The sequence below is a fragment of the Lissotriton helveticus genome, chromosome 11, assembly GCF_964261635.1.
Source record: "Lissotriton helveticus chromosome 11, aLisHel1.1, whole genome shotgun sequence".
In the NCBI taxonomy this organism is placed as follows: Eukaryota; Metazoa; Chordata; class Amphibia; order Caudata; family Salamandridae; genus Lissotriton; species Lissotriton helveticus.
In genome coordinates, this window is record NC_136072.1 from 10101952 (window position 1) to 10123408 (window position 21457).

The window sequence follows — 21457 nt, forward strand, 5'->3', positions numbered from 1 at the left end:
ACTGGTGTACTGTCATAGTCGACTGTAATGGAAGTCCATAGTGGTCGTAGAATTTGTTCATTAAACTACCACTAATGTTAGAGCAAGGATGCAGAAGTGGGAGGTTACATAGATACTGTCCTCAATAGTTATGTACTGTGTTTTCAATTTGCTACTTGTACTGTGACCCAACTTTCGGCTCAATCACTTTGTGTTATTAATGCTAAGGAGCATTGGTTACAGACTATGTCTTTCTTTCTTCATATAGTTGCTCCTTCCAAATCAACAACACGGAGGGAGCAGGCTAGACTGGCCCGGCAACGGAGGCTGGAGGCCACTGTCGCCGAATATCGGCGGCTGGTGGCCCTGGAGGAGGAGGAGGACACGCAGTCGAGCGGGGCAACAACAACATCCTCGACTGTGACCACTGCATCCTCCTCCGTAACTAAGCCAGCGGGACCGAGCCGGGCTAACAAAGACAACCGCCACCGCCAAGCAACAGAAATACCAGCTGCCCCCCACAGGAGCTGCAAGGAACGCCAACGCCGCCTACGAGTCCGAATGTCCAACCTGGAGCAGGAGGTCCTGAAATATAAGAACTTGGTTAAGGGCCTCCGCTCCGAGCTTGCCACCCTCCGCAAGGAGTATGATGCCCATGCCGCCAAATGCACCAGCACCAGCACCCTCCAGTAGTGGAGTGTCCCTTGCCCTTTTTTTATAGACTTTTGGGGGGTGGGATTTGGGAGTTGGGATCGTTTTGGGACGTTTCAAAGACAATCGTTGGGGTTAGGGTGGGTGAGGGAGATTATTTTGTTAGGGCTACATAAATATATTTTCAAACTTTATCTGACCATACCTGTTTTTTACTGCTTTTCAGTCTGGTGGGTGGGGGGCGGGGGTGTAACAGTAACTTTGTTTTCCTGAACAGTCGTAGGACTTTAGTAGTACAACCGTCAATCTCTTGTCTACTCCGAAATAATACTCCATTATACTACCTCCCACCAAACGCTTATCTTACCTGTAATTTGTGTTAGAAATTAGGGCTAGGCCCAGGGCTGGCTCCACGTGAAATGGGGATTAACGTTCTCAATCCTGGGCGGGTGACATTTCCTCATTGCGGTGGTACTAGTGGTGTGACACAGTGGCAGTTGCAGGCCTATGGAAAAAAAGAAAACGAAACCTTGTTTGTCCTTACTGTAGCATTACAACGGTTACGGTACGATCGAGAATATAGCAGTTGACAGACAGAACAGTGCCATAATGTAGCCTAACAAATGGTAAAGTATTTGCTTGCAAGTATAACTAGTACTTGCGTTGAATTTATTTGACATTGGCTACTACTACTAGAAGATATAGTACTGAAGCTGAGTAAGTCTAGAAGATATCCTCGTATTCCGTCACCAGCCTGTTGCTATGACCTTATCCTCCCCAGCAAGTGTGTGGATTTATTGATGTCATTTTAGTCAGACATCAAGCAAAACAACACAGCCCGGGGGAAGAGGGTTAGGGTTTGTAAAATGGATGGGAATGGGGGTTTCTTTTTGGGTAGGTTTTGTTGAGAGAAGAAAAAAAAAGCAGAGCATGGACAAACAATAATTGAAGATAAAGACAATCTTTGGTTACAAAGTAAAGCTAAGCACATGCAGTCACACTCATAGAATAAAACGATGGATACTGTATCTGTATTGCGTATGTTGTTGGAGTTGTCCTTGAATTTGGTAAGTAAGTTGCATGCAGCAAACAATTCCTCTTATTGGCGGCACTCCTCCATTCCAGCTGACGCTTCGTCCATCAATGTTGGTGACCACTGACAGAAGACACCCTGTCCACTGCCTGCCTGGCGGATGTTGACTGAAACCCGGCCTGTAATTATTGAACGGAAAACAGGAAGTGCTATTACAATACCACTGATAAATAAATAAAAGGTATGTACGCTGTGTGGTTCAAAATGTGACACTTTGATTTCCCTAATAGACAGTACAATATTTTTGAAATTGCGTGCTCTGTCTGAGTCACCTTTTTAAGGATAAATAAGTATGGCCAAAATATTATAGCGGATCTTTCCCCTCAAGGTAGGTGTACTGTAAACTGTATTTTAGAACAAAATTTGACCTTCCCAGCAATGCTCCCACCAAGACCCTTACTAAAGCCAGTCGCAAAAATGTAGAAGAACCCCAATCAGATCTCCAAAAACGATGCCTAGCAGAAAAATGGTTACAAAACGTACTTTGAAAGTAACAGTAGGCCCAAATACAGACCGTGGGTTGTATTCAAACCACTTGCAAGCAAGCAAAAGTATCCATAGCCAGCATCGCTCCAACAGTGCTCTACAACACCAGAACTGCGTTGCAATAGAACCCCCCGAAACACATGCAATCCTGCTGCTAGGGCTAACCCTAACGAACCATAACTTACAAAAAGTGCCAAAACTGGTGTTTCCTTCAGGATTTTGTCCAAAACACTTCTATCCGGTATTAGACCTTCCCAGGAATGCCCCAGGCAAGACCCGCCAACCCACCCGGAAAAAACCACCCGACAACACCCCCAAACAGCGAAAAAGCTAAATCTCATACTTACAATATCTCTCGGCCTTCGGTCCAAACGCGCGCTGTGCAGCTAGGTCATCATCATCATCAATCATCATAACTCCTGTTTTCCACCACGGATTTCCTGAAAAGCAATGCAATCAAGATTAGACTGTCGCAGCAGTGCTTCGACAGACTCCAAAAATTACCCACAAACACCCGGAACCCCGCCAAAGAGCACCTCAAAGGCAAGCAAGTCAGCAAAAACGGCAAGAAATTTCCACCTCATATTTGGTCCAAAACACTTTTGTCCATTATTAGAGCTTCACAGCAATGTGCCCAAATCCGTCAACTCACCCGCATAGAAGTACAACACCCCCACAAGTGCTGAGTCTTTCTTCATTGGGCGTAATCCAGCACTCTGCTTGGAGGGAAATCGCAGTCTGGAGGAGGAGGATAGAGGAGCATGTTCTTCAGAACTTGTGAACCTGAGGAATGTAGACTGCGGCACCTTCAAATCAATAAGCAAACAAGTGAAGACAGTTCTGATGATGGTCTTGTTTTTGGGATTAGGTGATTAAAGTTTGAATTAAATTAACTGTGCAAAACAAAGAAAGAGAGACACAAAGCACACAGGAATAAAAGTGAATAAGGACGAAAAAGAAAGTTCTTGATTGATTGTCTCATTTTCAGGGCTCGGTGTCAGGGAATAAGAACAAGATTTCGTCATCATACTCTGCGAATTCAGGCTGGATGAGGTCAGTGCCACCGAACAGAGAAAAAATCCCCTCATCTACGTTGCCGTCCTCCTCGTCTTCATGCGGCGTGCTTTCTCGTACTTTGTAATCTGGTGGTATGAGGTGCTGATTCATCTTGATCATTGTCAGCCGCTCCACATTTTTGGGCGAGAGGCGGCTCCGTTTGGGAGTTACAATGCCACCAGCAGCACTGAAAACACGTTCAGAAGACACACTTGCGAGTGGGCAAGACAAATAGTTTATAGCCAGGTTGAAGAGCTGTGGCCACAATTGTTTTTTGCCATGCCAATACTGCAATGGCTCATCATTAAGGAAGACCTCTGTTGAGTCATTCAGATAGTCCTGCACCATCGACTCAAGGTCATCAACTGTTCCTCCACTTTGCTTACTTTTTGCTGTGCCTGTGACATTTTTTCGAGAACCATACCCCATCAAACTTAGCCAATCCTCCTCCGCAGCCACTGTTAGTGTTGTCATTGTGTGTGGTGCAGATGATCCAGTTGCCGGTGTCTTTAATGGCTGAGAGGTCACTTGTGCCCCAGCCACAGGTGCAGAAGTGGATTCTTGTGACTGGGGATGGCCTGCTGATGCTGATGCTGATGTACTGGCTTCTCCTTCAATAACCTGCCGTTCTTTTTCAAACCTCTTGGCTGACCAGGCTAACCAATGTTTGTACTTTTGAACATCTGCATCAGCAAAAGGAAAGAATGCTTCGCCTGCCAGCGCCTTTTTGTAGCGTGGATCCAGAATAGTAGCACAAATGTAATGCTGATCTGACTTGATCTTTTGAAGACGTTCATCACCACGTAGGCGCTCTAATAATTTCTCAGACAAAATAAAATGGTCTTTTTTTTTTCATCTTTTTCAAACTCAGAAGACACCGCCATCAGTTGGTGCTCCAGCATGCACAACAATGGGATAGCTTTTCCCAAATTACAGTCCTCCTGGCTGACTGCACGCGTGAAGAACTCAAAAGGACGAAGCATGTCTGTCAGGCTTTTAACTATGTCCCATTGCGCCGCACTCATCCGCAGGTCCTCCTTCTGAGATGTACCCTCTGTGAAGAAATAGTGATCGAGTACCGTATACTGCTCATACAGACGCTCAAGCATGTAGAAGGTTGAGTTCCAACGTGTTGCCACCTCCTGGATGAGTGCTTTCACTGGCATTCCACGTTGAAGTAGCAGTCTCCTCAGATGCTTCCGGGCCTTAAAAGAATGGCTGAAATGGTTGCACATTTTGCGGCAGGTGGCCATTACCTCGAACGCTGTACTGTCTTTATCACTCAAGAATTTTTGAACTACCAGGTTGATACAGTGCGCCAAACACGGCACTCTAAAATAGTGACCCTGCCACATGGCCTTAACTACATTGGCGCCATTATCCGTGGAAACATAACCAATCTTGCGTTTTAGGGGGGATAGCATGTTCAAGACCTTTTTGTCAAACTCTTCCAAAAGGTTTTCTGCTGTGTGACTTTTCTCCAAGCCAAACATGGCTAGTGTTGCATGTTTCCGAGCAGCTTTGAAAACTTTGTCCGGGTCAACACCTGCGTTTAGCTTTGCTAAAACACCTGAAAAAGAGACCCAGTGTCCAGTGATGCACATGTAATCAGCGCCTGCACCACTGGTCCACATGTCTGTTGTCAGATGTATTGTGTGAACAGCACTCTTCTTCAAAGCTGCCCCAATCGCCTCCAGCACATCTTCATGTAGTGCTGGAACCGCAACTCTGGCAAAATAGAACCGGCTAGGAACCTTCCATTTAGGGCAGAGCGTTGCCACTAATTCAAGAAAACCTACCGCTTCTACAAAAGAAAAAGGTAGAAGGTCCACAGCTAGCATTTTAGCCAGCTTAGTGTTATACAGACGCGTCAGTGGGTGGTTGCGTTCATATGGCACGTCTGAAGTAAGCATTGTTCTAATGTTGCCCTGGACCAAGCATTTACGGGCTGATAATGACTTCGTTGACCCAATTTTGCTCGCTGGTGAACTTTTGTGCGTTGGTGTCTCACTCGCTCCAACACTCTTAGTGTGCCTCACATTGGGTGTGCTGCTGACAGGGGTACTGGGTGTAAGGGAAGTGTTTGACACGTCTTCTTCCTCCTCGTCATCATCAGATGAAACATCAACGTTTCCTTGAATTTGCCCTTTCTTGATCGCATCTAGGTGCGCAAACCATCTGACAGTGTGCTTTCTCTCAAGATGACCTCTCTGGCCGCCGGTACCATAGTTGGTACCTGACTTACCACGACTAACTGCAAGCTTACAAAGGGTACAAATGGCAAACTTTGGATTTTTTGGACAAACAGTAAAGAAGTCCCAAACTGGGGACTTGAAGTGTCTGTGGGACCTGGAGGAGGCGGCGATACTGGTGGTGGTGGTCATGAAGCTAATGCCAGATGAAGTGGAGGATCTGGATTGCCCAACTTTTGTACGTTTTGCACTTTCACCGCCACTAATTAAGGTCGAGGTTGACGGAGGTCTCTTCTTGCCAGAAAGAAATATGGAAGCGGGACGAGTTGGTGTACTACTTAACTCCAATGATTGTGGTGTTTCCACTGCCTCCTCATCGACAACATCATCATCATCATCATCACGCTCAGCAGCTCTTCGGGCTAGGGTCAAAATGTCTGTTTGCTGCATGCCCGCTGGGGCTGCAGTGACCTTTATGATGACTGGGTCGTCGTTGGCAGAGTCTTCATCAGCAGCAGTATCCGCCACTTCTTGTTGAGCCTCATCACACTCCATAACTCTGAGACTTTGGACGAGCTTCCTTTTACGCTTAACTACCTTTGTTGGATCATGGTGTGCCTCACTCTCAGACGGCTGTGGTGCTGGTTCCCAAGTTTGATCCGTATCATCAGAAGGAGGTGTGCTTGAAGAGGATGTAGACACCACCCTTGATCTCTTCCTTGCTAGGGGTGTGGAAGACAATGAAGGATCATCAGGAGGAGTGGCTTCCTCAAATGATACCTCGCCTTGATTGTCGATTTCCTGATGTGCCCCTACTTCGGGAGCAACAACTATTGTGGGCACTTGTGACCCTCCATGCACCTCTGCTTGCGCATCTCCTTGCGCTGCCTCTCCTTCCACATGTACTTGGGCTTGTACTTGCACATGTGATTGTTGTTGCGGCTGTGGTTGTTCAACACTCGTCAGATGAGCTACAACAACCTGTGTTAATTGAGGGACATTGCTGCTGCTTTCTTGCGATGAGCCAACATCACTGGTCGATGGTGATTGAAGAACTATACTGGCTGCCTCTGCAGCACTCAAGGGCTTGGACTTAAGTTGGCGTGGTGGTGGTGGTGGCACTGAGCCCAATGGAGCGGGGGTGCTGCTGCCAGCTTGGTCCCCAGCAGATCCCGCTGCTGCTGCTGCAGGCATACTTTTTTTTTTACTCCCAAAAAAAGGGGCGGGCGGCACACCAGTCTCCTTGGTAACTTGCTTCTTCTGCTCCTTACTGGCACCTTTCTTGCTAGAGGAGCTACGGGTTACTTTTTTGGGGGCCATCCTCTTCAGAGCAGGTCAGCAGGCAGCAGTTGCACGAGTTGCAGAGGGTTCTGTGTCCAGACGTGACGTCGCGTGACGTTATGCTGCACACACCGCTGCAGGACTTCTTCCTGGCACTGGTGGTTCTCTTGAGTCTTCTTGTGCACCTAAAAGCAATGGAAGACAGAGGAACATCAGTTCAGTTATACACCCCAAAAAATCGACAAAACACAGAAAAATGAGCACAATCCCATGCCATCCATGATGTTTACATTGAAGACACCCCACAGAAAGACTAGGGACATGCAAGTATGCAACACTCACTACCCCTGGGCATAATGGATGAAAAGTAGGCAAAATAAGTGCAGGCCTCAGACACTGCCTCTCCTCAAAATGGCCCCTTACACCCCAAGCACATGTTGCCTGTACCAGCCAGCACTCAATATGGCCACCACCACCACCCACATGGCCAGTCCACATCAACAGTACACCCCCAAAAAACAGAAAAACAGCCAGAAATCACCACAATCCAATGCCATCCATGATGTTTACATTAAAGAGAGTGAGACCACACCACAGGCACACTCAGTCCATGCACCACCACCCCTGGGCAAAAGGCCACACCAGCAGCCCCCCAAAAACGACCAAAAACAATAAAATAAGCACAATCCCAGCCCATCCATGGCCTCAATTATGTTTAAATTCAAGAAGACACCCCACAGAAATACTAGGCCCATGCAACACTCACCACCCCTGGGCAAAGGGCCACACCAGCAGGCCCAAAAAAACGACAAAAAACAATAAAATCAGCACAATCCCAGCCCATCCATGGCCTCAATGGTGTTTAAATTCAAGAAGACACCCCTCAGAAACACTAGGCCCATGCAACACTCACTACCCCTGGGCATAATGGATGAAAAGTAGGCAAAATAAGTGCAGGCCTCAGACACTGCCTCTCCTCAAAATGGCCCCTTACACCCCAAGCACATGTTGCCTGTACCAGCCAGCACTCAAGATGGCCACCACCACCACCCACATGGCCAGTCCACATCAACAGTACACCCCCAAAAAACAGAAAAACAGCCAGAAATCACCACAATCCAATGCCATCCATGATGTTTACATTAAAGAGAGTGAGACCACACCACAGGCACACTCAGTCCATGCACCACCACCCCTGGGCAAAAGGCCACACCAGCAGCCCCCCAAAAACGACCAAAAACAATAAAATAAGCACAATCCCAGCCCATCCATGGCCTCAATTATGTTTAAATTCAAGAAGACACCCCACAGAAAGACTAGGCCCATGCAACACTCACCACCCCTGGGCAAAGGGCCCCACCAGCAGGCCCAAAAAAACGACAAAAATCAGCACAATCCCAGCCCATCCATGGCCTCAATGGTGTTTAAATTCAACAAAACAGTTGTATCATGCACCCCTAACCAACCCTGGTCCTACTGGATACTGTAGCTACCCACAATATAATTTATTTAATGTTCTGAAAAAGTTCCAAAATTTTACTTGCAGCAACTGTAATGCCCCAAACAAACTTACTTGTGAAAGTTGATTTCTAATCCAAAAGTGATCCAAAGACAGTCAAAAAGGCCTCAAATCCAAATATCCAGCAGCACCCACAAAAAGTAATCCTTCCAGCTCCAGATCCAAATGAAAGTGACCAGGAGATGGACAAAGCACTGGGAGGAGCCTGCTGGACAGGAACAGGAAGTGGGAGACTGTGGGGCACTTCCTTCCTCCCCCCCCCCCCAAAATGGACTCCTTGCAAAAAAAAAGGCCATGCAAATGTCAACCTGAGGAGTGATTCTGATAAAAATCATAATTTTCTGAAGGTTTATCCTGTTTGCTGGTGATTTTCTTGTGCGAAATTGCAAAATCTCTATTTCGCAAGTGCGAGATTGTTCCTTTCCGCCGCAACTACGTGTTCGCAATTGCGAACTCTCGCGAGGTGTGCTGTGCAAGGTGGCAAGCCGCGATTATGTATTCGCGGGCGCCAAACTCCCGCGGGAACACGCAGCAAGATCTAAAATGGCGCGTCACTCGCAAAGAAAAACAACTCGGCAAACGCTAAATGACGGAAAGTGAACGCCGTGCACCACGCCGCGCGCCGCAACCAAGCAAAAAATCCGCCGCGAGCGGATTCACGGATTTTCGACAAATTCGCGAGCGTTCGCGGATTGCGAATTTGCCGAAAATCCGAAAAATCCGCGAGCGGAGCGGATTTTACGCCCATGCTTAATCAGAACATAATATCTCACAGCTAACCTAATAACCACCAAATGAGAGAAACACCTGACTTAGTGCAAAACCCATATAGAAGACTCCTCAGCGATCATGAAACCGGTACACTCAGGAGCCCCAACAGACCCGTGCCCGCACAACATTTACAACATGAGAAGACCACCAATCAGTAACATCCTCACCCACACAATCAAAACCTACATTAAATCTACCACCTTCCCTGAAGACTGGAAACATCCAGCAGTAAACGTGTCCTCAAAACCCCATCAGCTGACCACAGTGAGCTGAGCAACTTCCAACCCATCTCTCTTCACCCATACCCAGCCAAAGTGATTGAAAAGGCAAACAACAAACATTTAACCAACCCCCTTGAACTCCACAACCACAACCTACTGGACCAAACTCACTCAAGATTGAGAAGCAACCACAGAACAGAAACTGCACTCATTGCGGCCACAGACAACATCTGCACCATACTGGACAATGGAGAAACCACAGCCCTCATCCTGCTCAATCTCTCTGCTGCCTTGGTACAGTCTCCCGCCCCACCTTAGTCAAAAGACTGCAGGACAGAGGCATCTAAGGAAGTTCCCTCCACTGGATAAGCTCCTTCCTCACAAGAAGAACACAGAGAGCCAGACTACCACCCTGCACATTGGAATACTAGAATTGGATCTGCTGAGCACTCCAGGTATCATTGCTTAGCCCAACCCTATCCAACATATACATGATACCAGTGGCCAACATCATAAGATCACAAGCCATCTTCATCATATTTTACACCATTGACACCCAATTCATCATTTATCTGACCAGCACATCCACCACCAACAAAACCTACTTCTCCAACTGCATGATCAACCTATCATACTGGATGAGCTCCAAGTGTCTGAAACTCAACTCTAACAAGACAGAAGTGCTAATCTTTGGGAACAAGAACTCTCTTTCAGACTCCACTTGGTGGCCATCAGAGTTTTGTCCCACACCAACCGACCACACCAGAAATGTGGGAATCATTCTGGAAGACAAGCTCACATACCAGCACAAGTCAATGCAATCAGCTCCTCCTGTTTTCATATTCTCTGCATGCTTCTGAAGGTCTTCAAATGACAACAGCAGATTCACTGTCATACAACCCTCATCATAAGCAGATTAGACAACCACAATGTACTCTATGCAGGGATCTCTGACCATCTCCCCCACTGTCCACATACAATCCAGAACGCTGCAGCAAGACTCATCCTAAACCTCTTATGATGCACCACACCTCAGAGAACTTTTTAGTTCCCCATACACAAATGTAGTCAATTCAAACTACTCATGCATGCATACAAAGCACTGTAGAACATCGAACCAACAACTGGCTTCCCTTTCATCAATCCACCAGACACCTTCGCTCAGTCCAATCTCACTTGCACACACCCCTGCATCCACAAAAGCTAAGCCAGAGGTTGGGAATTCTTCTACATCACACTCAAGACAGGTGAGGACCAGCCTCAACACAGGGTCTCCTACTAACTTCTTGAATTTGGTAAGAAGACAAAGACCTGGTTCATTGACTAAGTCTGTGGTGCAGACACCCAAAACCTTCAATCTTAGACCTACAAGCCTGCTCAAGCACCTGGATAACTTCACACATGATTAGTTGCACTTTACAATTTCTCATAACATAACAATATAACATGTTCACAAAGTACATCCTATTTTGAGACTCTCTTTATAAAAATAAAAAGAAAACTGTTTGGTGTTGGGCTCTGTCATTTTGAAGGGAGCCCTGCACCAAATTTAAAGGCATTGACAGGTACAGCCGTAACAGTGGATCCTGCCAATGCTTTATAAATGACCACCTACTCGACCGTCATTTATGAATCCAGCAAGAGGGACAGCTCCCAGGGCGATTGAGTAACTTACTCTATCATCCTGGCAGGACAAAAGACCATCGGCCAGGTTATACATAAGGCCATTAATCACTCATTGTAAAAGGCTGAGCCAAGACAGTTTTCTTAAGTGACTATCATTTCCCTCGACAGTTTGTTATTAGAATATAGTGTGGAGTCGAACTAGTCCCAAACTGGGGTGGCATAGTGAGCAAGAGAACAATGGTTTAAATCCATATCTTTTGACTGGGGGTGAATGGTTGACAGTTTCATCACTCTGTCCTTCATCTTGTTGTGTTTTCAGAAAGTTAGCCTTTTGTGCCTGGCAGTTAGTCTTTGTAAATTCCTCCCATACTGTCACACAATAGAGGGATGTGCCTCAGTGGGCCATTTGCTGGCAGGATGGGGAAGCGGTGCTGTGCACAGTTCCACTTGCAACTGAAACTCCATGCACTTCAAAGAAAATTTCCAGAAATGTCTCCCACCTTCCAGACGAAGGGTACCAGGATATAATAATAGGACCTTCAGACCCACTTTCTGTTTACTCCTGGACCTGCAGAAACACTCTCAGTTGACTGTCACCTACTGTGGCCTTCTGTTTTGTTTTCAGACTGCTTTTCAGTGGCTGGAATGACAGCTTTTCTGCTTGTAGCCTGTCTTGAACCCTCAAAGGCATGCCCTGCTGTTGAGCCATGCATCTTCACCTGTACCCAGGAGTACAAGAGTAACTCTAAGGGCTAGTTTGCTGGCCTCCAGTTCAGAGCAACAGGGACACAAAAGGTTCCCCCCTTCTTGAACCTGCACATTGGACCCAGCTTGAGTGAGTCTTGAAACGCCTGGAGGTGTCCCCCAGTCCTAGATCCTTAGCTGTGCTACTACAGGTGCCCAGGTCTCCAAATCCCATACCTAAAGATTTAGAAAATGTGTGGTCAAAAACTTCTGAGAGCAATAGAAGGAGAACGAGACCAACCTGTTCACCTATCCTCCTGAGGCACATCACCGATTGGATTGACTTTGCAGCTTCTTCCTCTATATTCTTCTCAGCAGCAATACATCCTTTTCAGCTGTCCATCAAAAAAGGACCAAAGCCTTGTGAAGCTGTCTTTGGCTACAGCCCTCTGCCTTCTCCTGCTGGAGCTTTTTGACTTGCATTTCAGAGACTACGTCCAAAATTAGAGATCTTCACAACCATTTTATGTTTCTGCTACTCGCACTGGTTGTGGGCCGGCGGGTGGATCGGTCTGCTGGAAAGCAGGGGAGGCATGGCTAGCCCACTGTTGTGGGCCCTGACTGTTTAAGACAGCCCTCTGGAGCCAACCAAAGCAGTCTTGCGCACTCTCCCTTTTCTCCATGTAGGCTGCATGCCCCTCCCACCTCCTCCCACGCCACGCGATCCCCTAACCTGCCAGTCATGCCGGCAGCGACTGGTTAGTAAAATTTCTGTACAAGAAAATCCTGTATGCTAAATTATTTCTAAGAAAAGAAATTCAACTGATGCGTGGAAAGTCTCTTCCCTTTCCAGTCATTCCCCTGCCACAAGGCAACTAGTAATTTTTGATTCAGTCACCTGCAGGCTTGACTTCATTGAAATGGCGCAGCAGGCCTGGAGGAAGGCAGTTGTCATGGTCTGACTGGCAAACTACTGGTTGACGATATAAAGAGCGCAGCCGGAGGGGTGGGCGAAGCTGCCTTGAGCGGAGCCCCGGTCCTTAATCAATAACTTAAGACTAAGAGCATTGCTAGGCTACTGGCCTGTGATCCCATCTCTAGCTGATAGTTTCCTCTGGTCTTTCTGCAGACTGCAGGCCCACTGACACTCCTGCGAGAGATGACATAGGCAGTGGTACTGGCCAGTAAGCTAGCATGCTGGAGCTGATAACAGTGGTACCGGTGATGCTGCTGCGAGAGATGACCATGATGGTGTTACTGGAAGTGATGGTGTTGGCAGCGACAGTAGTAGAAGGGAAGTGTGCACTGCTGGCAGTGGTACTTCTGAGAGAGACCATGAGGGCAGTGGTAAAGTCACTTACGTTTTTGCCAGCAATAATAATAACACAGGTGTTTGTATGCTGGTACTAATGGCCGTTACACTGCTGAGAAAGATGGCAAGTGCAGCGTTACTGCCAGTGAGGGTTGCAGGCTGGTGGCAGTAGCAGTGGTACTGATAATACCTCTGTGACAGCTGGTACTGATAGTAGTAGTAGCGATGCTTATATGCTGGCAGCAGTACTGCTGAGAGAGATCGTCAGGGCAGTGGTACAGCCAGTGACGCTTTTGGCAGCAAGAGTAGTGACAGCGCTGCTGCTGGCAGTGATGGGGATGACTCTGGTGCCAGTAATGATACCGACATCAATTGCAATGTTGAAAACACATGTCATCACTATCCTTGAATATTATAGATGTAAACACATTAGAATTTTGGAGAAATGGCTCTGCACAGTCAGTGACCTGGTCAAAGAGGGCATGAAACAGCTGAAACTGGACCATATATTCAGAGCTGTTCCTAACAGGGCCCCTCTAGATATATTTTGGCACAGGGCCCCCAAAATCCTTAAGATGTCCCAGTTTACCCAGTTTTTTTTAAATCTTGGGGTGAGAAGCCCCCCGAATCCCCTTTAGGTTGTTCAGGCTTTCTTGCTATGCTGGCTCACCACGGTGCCCTCCCACACAACTGTTACGCAGCACGACCTTCAAATGTCACCAGCCGCCACTGTTTTTTATTGAGGAGATGCTCCTTCCGTCACAACAACTATCCTGATCACAACACAGCCACCATTGCACTGTGGTGTGAGAATCTCTGCATTGGCACTGGGCAGCACAAAGTGTGCCAACTCATGGAAAGAGAAGAACTGCCCTATTTATTTGACGCAACACAGTTCTGCCCCCTTCGCGTGACACAATGCAGTGCAGTCACTTTGCTTGATGCACTTTGGTGCACGACTTGTTGGTACATCTGGCCCCTTTAAACCATTAACGAAAGTTCAGCTGTTTCTATCACAATAATGAGTGTTTGGAGCATTTGCTGTTCTCTTACAAGCACCTGGGAGAGTGAGTTAAGTGGTGAGTGAGGCGCGGGAACTCTTATTTGATTTTGTGAAAAGTCCAACAAAGGTTCACCCCAACGTGCGTGTTTAATGCTTTGTTTTGGCTCTGAAGGTATCCTGATTTGTTGAATATTGAAATATTATCTATTCACATATCTGATACTACCTCTTTGTCAACAGGACATATTCATTAAGATGGATGAAAACCCCGTCCTTAAATATGCAGCAAATGAATTCTATTTTGCCATGAGTGGGAACTCCTATCAAGTCATAGTGCAGCATTTCTACCACATGCTCCCAAAAGTAAGTGTTGCCTGCGATGAAGATATTCCAAAGTACAGTGATGTGTCTCTCGTTTTCATTTTTGGAATAGTTTATGCCTTATTCTTTATAAAGGTCTGTGAAAACATGGGACTGTCATAGGAATCTGAATTTGATCTATTTATACACTATGGTAATCAGGTACAATGTTAGCCAATATAGAAAGTGCAGGTTGATAAAAGATTATGAAAATCCTTGAGCCACCGCTGCTCCCTATCATAGGTGCTCCAAGTTTTGTGTCCTCAGCGAACTGCGGACATGCCCAGAGGGTTGGTATGGTTGGAAGTTAGGAACGTGCCGCTTGCAGTTCCTAGTAGAGTAACTGAATAAACCATTAATGACTAATGGAAGAGAGTGTGGGAATAAAAAAGATCTGGCACATCCTTTAGCTCCAGTATGGTGACCTTGAAGGTGCATATGTAGGTAAAACCAATTTAAGTTTTTCATGGATTGGTTGTCTCTTCATAAATGGGCTTTAACATGCTCTTCAGGCATCCAATTGGTACATTTGAAACCTGGTAAAAATTTAGGCTGGGTGTGTTACCAGTGGGTCTTGGTCTAGGCCCTGCATACCATAATTGCCCTAAATTGTGTGATCCAAGGCAAATCATTTTATCTCCATTTCCCGGTGTTCCTTGAAGTTATTTTGAGTTGCCTCAGTTCACAGATTTAAAACTGACTTCTCTGAGTCAAATTAAACCAGTTGACAAATACTACATTTGATATGAAGTCACATGATTGGGTCCATACAAGTATTCCAATGATCAAAAAACCCAGCCAGAATATGTATTCTCTGATGAACCCCAGATTTAATAATAGTCCACTTAGTTTCCCCTTATTTCCGCCTGCTTTTGAGTCCCTGAGTCATCATGTTTTGCTTTTGTCTTTGCAGTTACTTCTGAACGGGGTTGTTTTTGCCAGAATGTCTCCACAACAGAAAACCAGCCTGATCGAAGAATTCCGAAAACTAGAGTATGTTCTGCTTTTGTTCCTTTTATGTAGAGTTTGTTATGTTGAATTCAAAATGATACTAATGAAGCACAGTGATGTACAGCATCACTACAGGTAACTCATGTGCAAGTATTTTTGGGGTCCAACTACTATGCGAGTATCCCATCTGAGCATTCCCTCACCTCTATGAGCAAAGCATTAATGAGGCCACTGGTAACAATGTGGAATGATCATGTGGCCCCTTGTGGTAGTGTTGTGAAGCACTATAGAGCCTATCAGTGGCATCTCAGGCTGTACAAAAATGGGGTTACTGATTGAGTTGGGGGTGAAACAATCACAAGTCTTCTCAGGATGATGCCACAAGGAAACTCCAAATTGACCTGCTCTCAACCCCCTGGTAGCTTGGAACAGAGTAGCCAGGCTTACCTTAGAGGCTATGTGTAAAGTATTTTGCAACACTTCAAACGGTAACACAGTAAAAACAAACCACAAACGATTCTCCCTCCAAATTAGAAAAGTAGAGCAATTGTAAATAAATAAAATAAGACCAAAACAACAAAAATGTAATCAGTAGACTTGGATATAAGCAGGTTGAAAGGATTTAGTAAAAATAGAGTGAAAAGGCATAAAATGCCAACTGTGGATATCTGTTAGTGGGGGACCGGAATACAATCACAAGTTAAGGCTAACCGCAATGGAGCGTATACCAGCTACAGAAAACCAATTAAGCCCCCTGAACAAATTACCTTAAATACTGGTTTGTGGAGCATTGCAGGGGTCCACGTCAAAGTTGTGCCGTACAGCTGAAGCGATGCATTTGTTTTGAGATGTGACGAGGCTGAAGTGTGAGGTCCTGCAGCATCATCAAGGATCCGCTTATAAAGACTGGTGATGAGAAGTTAAGGATGCACAGTGTAGTCAGGGAGATGCGTCAGTTCCGAGCAGCCGTGAGGCTGTGATGCGGAATCCAGCCATCGTATTGAGGCTGCTGTCAATGAAGAATGTGAGGGCCTGTGGTGAGGAGGCATTGCGCAACAGCGGTTCTAATGAGACAACAGGCTGCAAAGTGATGCAGGTCTTTGCAACATTTTGAATCCATGCAGCAGCTGTGATCTGTCGATTTTGCTTCTGGTTGCGATGCACAGCGGAGAAGATGCATCAGTTAAGCTAGACATTAGTTAATCTAGATCAGGAGAGGCTGGCAAAGCCCCTTAGGCCGACTTCTGAGGGTCAAGGACTGGGCTGGTATCACTGGGCAGGGTAGATACACATATGACAGAGTCCAGGAGCAGAGGTAGGGTTGTTACAAGCCTGTTATATCCCTACCGAATCAGGTCAGGAGGACAGTCAACTAGTGATTGGAGTTATTATGGGGTTCTGGGTACAAGAGATGCAGGTCCTGTCCTACTCACCTGTTCAAAAGGGCAGCAAACTGCATGTCAGCACAGCAGGGCAGCATTCCTTATGGTCAGCAGTCCAGCAGAGTGGCATTCATTTCAGCAGCACAGCAGTGCTTCCTACTAGCAGAGTAACCACAGGTCTAGAAGTGTACTAAAGGGTTGGTGTTTGAGATCCAATATGTATACCTAGTTGTGCCTTTGAAGAGGGGTAGAAGCTTCTGGAGCCTTCCCTTTGAAGTGCATAGGTACCTTGCTTCCCCTGCCCTGGCTCCAGACTAACTACATGGCATATGCAGCCCTTTGTGTGGAGGCAGGACATAACCTATTCAAGTGTAGGTAGTGCTGTGTCCAGATTCTCCCTCCCATCCTGTCAGCGATGTCCCATCCAGGTGCACCTACGCTCTCTACGGGTTGTGGCTGTCTGGGAGGAATACACAAAGCCCAGCTGTAAACTACAATTAGTCATGAGACCCAGAGACAGGCTGTAGGCACTTAATGGCTAAGGCAGGAAAATGTCATCTTTCTAAAAGTAGCATTTTGAAAATATGTAATATTAAATCAGACTTTACCATTAGTTAGGATTTTACAATGCAATTCCAAAGAAACCAAACATGAGCTGGTTACCTGTTTTCATTTGGAAATTACAGCTTCTTAAATGTAACAAGGTATCCCCAATGTATCCTATTGGAGAAGTAGGCCTTGCAGTAGTGACTATCAGGACATGTAAAACTTAAGAGTACATGTTCTACTTTTTAAATACATTGCACCATGCCACCTGGACAGTCCAGGGCCTATTCTAGAGGTGACTTACATGTATTAAAAAGGAATATTTGGGCCTGGAAAAATTGTTATTTTTCCATTTCAAAATGCCAGTTTAAAGCTGCACACACTGGTTGCAAGGCCAGCCTGGGGCATGTTTAAAGTGCTTCTTAAGTGGGTGGCATAATCAGTGCTACAGGCTAACTAGTAGCATCAAATTTACAATGAGCACATGCACTTTAGCACTGGGTAGCTGTGGTAAAGTGTCTGAATTCTAACTCTACACAACATATGCACTGCATCCCCTCTACTCCATTCCATTCTACTCCACACGCTTTCACTCTTCTCCATGCCACACACTTCCTCTCTAAACCACACAATTCATGCTGCACAATTTCACTACACTCCAAGCCCCACAATTCCACATCAAACGATGCTATTCCACTCTACACAGTTTAATGCCAAACAATTCTTCATTCCGTTCCACAATTCCACACCACACAATTCCACCCCATAGCACTCCATGCCACACAATTCAACTTCATACCACACAGCTCCAACTCACACCAGACAATTGTATGCCACACAATCCCACTGCATGCTACGAAATTCCACTCAATGCCTCAGATTTCCATTCCACACCACAAAATTCTACTCCACTCCATACAATTGCACTGCACCAGACTCCATTAAATTCCAATACACTCCACGCTGCCCAATTCTGCTCTACTTCATGCCACATAATACTATTCCATGCCACACAATTCCAATTCATTCCACTCCACACAATTATACAACATGACACACAATTCCATTCTATTCCAAACAATTCCACTCCACAACACACAATTCCATACCACACAGATCTATGCATGCCGCATATTTCTACTCCACGGCACACAATTCCACTTCACTCAATTCCACCCCATGCCACACAGTTCCATGCCACAGAATTCCTCTCAACCCAATTTCACAGAATTCCACTCAATTCAACCCCTCACGATGCCACTAGACAGCATACATTTCCACTCCACACCACACAATTGAACCCCATCCTACCTTACACAATTCCACCTCCATTCCACACAATTACACTCCATATCACACAATTCTACAACACTCCATGCAACAAAATTCAAATTCACACCACACAAATCAACTCCATGTCACGCAATTACACTGCACTTCACACAATTCTATTACACTCCACTCTGCTCCACTGCACCCCATACAATTCCACTCCATTCTACACAATTCCATGCCACACAAATCCACTCTACTTCACTAGACACAATTCCCCACACCACCACACAATTACACTGCATAACACCTAATTTTACTTAATAGCATGAAGTTTCACTCCACACCACACATTTCCACTGCCCTCCTCTCCACAAAATTCAACACAACAACATTCCACTGCACAGAACCCAATTCCACTCTAATCCACACTTATCTACTCTACCGCACACCATTCCACTGCACTCCACTCCACACAGTTACACTCCATGCCACATATTACTATGCCACACAATTCCACACCACGCCACATAATTCCACTCCATGCACACAGTTGCACTCCACTTAACACTGTAAAGTTCCACACCACACAATTCAACTCCACACTACACAGTTTCGCTGAACTGCTCTCCAGTACACACAGCACAATCCAACTCCACATCATGCCACTCTACTCCTCACAATGCTACTTCACTCTACCCTAGTACACAATTACTCTCCACTACCCAACTTGCCATATAATGCCACTTCGCACAAATCATTGCCACACAACACACTCCACACCCCAAAATGATGTTCTATTCCACATCATACACTATCACATTATACCACACAGTTCCACTCCCTCCAGTCAATTCCACTCACCTTCACTCAATTTCACTCCATGCCACTACACTCTACAGCACAACATACAATTCCACTCCACACCACACACATCCACGCCATACCACTCCACTCATCCTCAAAATTCCACTTTACTGCATGCCACACAATTCTACTCTACTTCAGTTATACAATGACACTCTACACCACGCAATGCTACTTAACGCCACTCCAAGCCAAACAATGCCACTCCATTCCAATGTGCACAGTGCTACTCCACCTAACTCTATACCACGCAATGACACTCTACTTGATATATTGCCATTCCCTGTCTCTCAATGTCACTCCACACAATTCCTCTACACTCCATACCACGCAATTCCATGCCACATAATACTATTCCATTCCATGCCACACAATTCTAATTCACTCCACTCCACACAATTACACATCATGACACACAATTCCACTCCACAACACACAATTCCATACCACACAGTTCTCCTGCATGCAGCACAGTTCTACTCTACGGCACACAATTCCACTTCACTCAATTCAACTCTATGCCACACAGTTCCATGCCACAGAATTCCACTCTATACAATTTCACACCATTCAACTCAATTCAACTCCACACAATGCCACTTCAGAGTATGCATTTCTACCCCACACCACACAATTGAACTCCATCCCGTCTTACAGTTTCACCTCCATGCCACACCACACAATTACACTCCATATCACCCAATTCTACTACACTCTGTGCCACAAAATTCAACTTCACACCACACAAATCAACTCCATGCCACACAATTCCACTGCCCTTCACAAAATTCTATTATACTCCACTCTACTCCACTGCACCCCATACAAACCCACTCCATTCCACACAATTCCATGCCACACAAATCCACTCCACTTTACTACACACTATTCCCCACAGCACCACACAATTACACTGCATAACACCCAATTCTACTTCACAGCATGAAGTTCCACTCCACACCACACAATTCAACTGAACTCCTCTCCACAAAATTCTATGCCACAAAATTCCACTACACAGTACCCAATTCCACTCTAAGCCACACAGATCCACTCCACCGCACACCATTCTACTGCACTCCATGCAACAGATTTCCATGTCGTACAATTCCACACCACGCCACATAATTCTACTCCAGGCCACACAGTTACACTCCACTCTACAATGTAAATTTCCACTCCATGTCATAAATTTCCACACCACATAAATCCACTCCACACCATACAATTTATCTGAACTGCTCTCCACTACACACAACACAATGTCACTCCACACCATGCCACTCTAATACTCACAATGCCACTTCACACAAATCATTTCAACACAACACACTCCACACCCCTAAATGATGTTCTATTCTGCATCATACACTATCACTTACACCTCCAGTCAATTCCACTCACGTTCAATCAATTTCAATCCGTGCCACTCCACTCCACAGCACAACATATAATTCCACTCCACTACTTTAACACCATGCTCTTAACTCCATGCACACAATTTGACTCCATGACACACAATTCAACTCCTCTCAGTTCCACTCCACTCTACACAATTTAACATCACTTTACTCCATGACACACAATTCAACTTTACTGCACTCCACACCACACAATGCCACTGCAGTGCACAGAATGCCACTCCATCTCACACAATGCCACTTAACACCATGCTCTTAACTCCATGCCACACAATTTGACTCCATGACACACAATTCAACTCCTCTCAGTTCCACTCCACTCTACACAATTTAACTGCACTTTACTCCATGCCACAAAATTCCACTTTACTGCACTCTACAACACACAATGCCACTCCATGTCACAAAATGTAACTTCACTCCACAGTGCACCATGCCACTCCACTCCACCCAAAACAATGTCTCTCCTCCCCATGCAGCCCAATGCCACTCCACGTTATGCTATACCACTCCAGTGCACTCCACTCCAACAAATCTAATAGATATCATATACTCAAGACCTATTGGCTTTGCCAATGTTCGTTTATTCTGTGAATATCACAAGAATATTTGTTTGCAGACATTTCTCTGTTGTGTGCTGAATGTAGTATGACTTTAAACCACTTTACTATTGACTGGTAAATGAAACTCCAGGAGATGCAGGTAGTTTAGGCTCAGAGAAGGGTCAGGAGAAGTGCTACCCACATATCCATTTATGCCTCTAGAATGCTTTTGCTTATTTTAA

The 21457-nt window shown here is 45.7% G+C and overlaps 1 protein-coding gene across 1 annotated transcript in view; it reads left to right on the top strand.

The window, feature by feature from the left end:
- LOC144792084 (putative cation-transporting ATPase 13A4) overlaps positions 1 to 21457 on the top strand; it is a 439619-nt gene that overhangs the window by 309320 nt on the left and 108842 nt on the right. Inside the window, exons 22-23 of the mRNA XM_078666936.1 lie at positions 14115 to 14237; positions 15148 to 15227. Coding sequence (XP_078523062.1) covers positions 14115 to 14237; positions 15148 to 15227 — 203 coding nt within the window. The remainder of the gene's footprint in view (positions 1 to 14114; positions 14238 to 15147; positions 15228 to 21457) is intronic.